At 34.4% G+C, this 2,705-nt stretch overlaps 1 protein-coding gene across 2 annotated transcripts in view; it reads right to left on the bottom strand.

The window, feature by feature from the left end:
* Window positions 1-888: 888 nt before the first annotated feature.
* The window catches only part of BBS7 (Bardet-Biedl syndrome 7), a 46,470-nt gene continuing 44,653 nt past the window's right edge, over window positions 889-2,705 (bottom strand). For both annotated transcript variants that reach the window (XM_004386847.2, XM_023741140.1), the window contains exon 19: window positions 889-1,324. In XM_004386847.2, coding sequence (XP_004386904.1) covers window positions 1,191-1,324 — 134 coding nt within the window. In that variant the 3' untranslated portion in view covers window positions 889-1,190. The remainder of the gene's footprint in view (window positions 1,325-2,705) is intronic.

Here is a 2,705-nt window from a genome sequence, read left to right on the forward strand (position 1 = left end):
CATTTCCCTGACTGAAGTTTACGGCACTGAGAAAACAACTAAGGCGTTTCACAAGCTGCAGCATGGGTCACAAAATGTTACTACTAAGCAAGGCAGAAATCAATCTCAGCTCCTACAAAAAATAATTGGTCGGTTATTTCCACTTGTTGACAACACAGTAACTGGGATACAAGCCTGGTGCCAGAAACTGGGTTCTGATGCCAGCTTGACAAATTAATAGCATGTCCTCTTAACCTCATGTCACTTAAACCTCGCTGACAAGTGGTTTTCTTATATGCTCTGACAAACTTACAGGACTGTTGTGAAGATCTAATAAGGTAATGTATGCAAATACATTCTGAAAACTGTAAAGCAGTTTATACATAAATGTATGTGTATATGTAGCTTGTTAAAACATTTGAATATATTTTGATTTTCCAAATATTTCTATTTAAAAATCAAAACATCTAATTACTAAAAATTCATGAAAACACCTTATACTTATTTCACTTTTTTAAAAAATATTTTATTGAATTTTCAATGAAGTTTACACAGCAAGTTCCCATTTGACAATTTCCGCACAAATTGTTCAATGAATTAGTACCATTTATCACAATGCCAACATTCTCTTTAATTGTGTTCTATTTGTTCTATTTCCAGTACTCTAGTTTCCCTGCCCCTTATCTTCCCATCTTAGCTTTTGAATAATTGCTGACCTTTTGGTCTCACACTGATGGTTTTTAAGTAGAGCACTGATCTTACAGGTAATATCCTTTATTTTGTGTGCCACTCTGCTATTTCACTCAAGGGTGATCTCTCGGGATAGGCTCAGTTCTAGGTTTAAAGAGGGTCTCAGGGTGATAGTCTCAGGGAATCCTCTGTTCTCTACTTTCCAGTTTATCTGGCTTTTTTTGTTTTTAATAAGAATTTGAGCTCTACTCCACATTTTTCTCCCATTCTATCTGGGACCATCTATTGTGACCCTGATCAAAACAGTCATCCACTGGTGTTCTTTAAATATAAAAATTATTTTTAAAAAGTTCCTCTGTCAAAGGAAATAGAAGCATTACTTAAAGTCATATCTGAAATATTTTTAGATGTTATGAAAAAGCTTTTGAAATAAAAGTATATACACACTTAAGTTTATAATTCTATTTTAATATTTTCCTTTCAAACAGACCACTTCTTTGGGACTTTACCTTGATTATATCTCAAGCAGCATCAAAGAAAGCAATCAATGCATTCTGGTCATAACTGTCCAGAATCTCCAGGAGTAGAGGTACTTTGGTTTTCACATTGGTGCCTTTGAACTTGAACTTATCTATGAAAAGATCGGTGATCATGCCTAGAAAGAACAATGTGAATTTACTGAAATCAGTTAGTTCCTTTTGATGAAGTAATTTAATGCAAGTGAGTGACTGCTTGAGAATCCACTGCTAAGTACCCATAATTCCAGTATTTAATGTACACAAACCTTTTCAGAAGTCTTGATGCTTAAAAAAATAGATGTATTTTGGGGGAATTTTAAAGCAAGTTTGAGGACAAATCATTTAGCTAATAAACATCTTTAATAATTGGTTAAAAGCTATTAATTTCAGACAGTCAAATTCTAGTTATTTTTGAACTGATACCAGTATATATAACATCACAAAAGTGGTTTATTTTTCCCACTAAGAAGACTATTTTGACACAGTGTGGGCAGAGTCTGTTCTTAACAGCTTTATCTGAATTAAAACATTCCATCTCCATGTTGACTATTCTTGGGATTTGACTTGAAGGCAAATAGTCCTGGGGTTCAAAGGTCTAGGCACATTATTTCACCTTTGAATTTCCTCATATGTAAAATGAGAATAATTCAAGCTGTCAGTTATTATATATCCAAAACCCTTGATGCCAGATGTGTTACAGAATTTTTCATATTTTAAGAAGATATAAAAGGCATATACCATCTATGACAAAATACCCCAAAGTATTGTAAGTAAATGACAGCATCCGATAACAAAACATAGTATTTCTACAACAAAACATATGGATGAATATTCACACTAAGTGTGTTATAGATTGAATCGTGTCTCCCCAAAATATGTGTTATAATCCTAACCCTTTATGCCTGGTGGATGTAATCCTGTTTGGAAATAGGGTTTCTTTGTATTTTAATGAAGCCATATTAATGTAGAGTGTATCCTAAACCTAACCACTGTTGAGTTTTAAAAAGAGCAGATTAGACACAGACGCATGCACATGGGCGGGGGGCGGGGGGTAGACAGACACCATGTGAGGATCATCTATAAGCCAAGGAACCAAGGAAGGCCAGCGATTAACTACAAGGAAGGAACTGATATGGCTGAGGCCCGGATTTGGACTTTTAGCCTCCAGAACTAAAAGTTTAAATTTAAACTAAATTTAAATAAATTTCTGTTAACGCTACAGCAACACTAAGTAAGACAAAGTGGAATAAAGACTATAATTAGCTTCATGGCAGTTTAAGTCAGGTTTTGTCATTAAATAAATTCAGATCATGTCAGATTTTGCTGTCAAATGGTTCATGAGAAAAGCTTTGGTTTTCAAGGCTTTCTGGTTTTTGAACTGATGATAAGAGCTAGTGGATCTACAGCACTGACCTAGTAAGTTATAAGGATAAAAGAGAATGTGCTTGCCACAGAATAAAATATTAAACATTAAGATACCACTGCCATCGAGCTGACTTCTGACTCACAGTTTTGCTA

The sequence above is a fragment of the Trichechus manatus genome, unplaced genomic scaffold (assembly GCF_000243295.1).
Source record: "Trichechus manatus latirostris isolate Lorelei unplaced genomic scaffold, TriManLat1.0 scaffold00174, whole genome shotgun sequence".
NCBI lineage: Eukaryota > Metazoa > Chordata > Mammalia > Sirenia > Trichechidae > Trichechus > Trichechus manatus.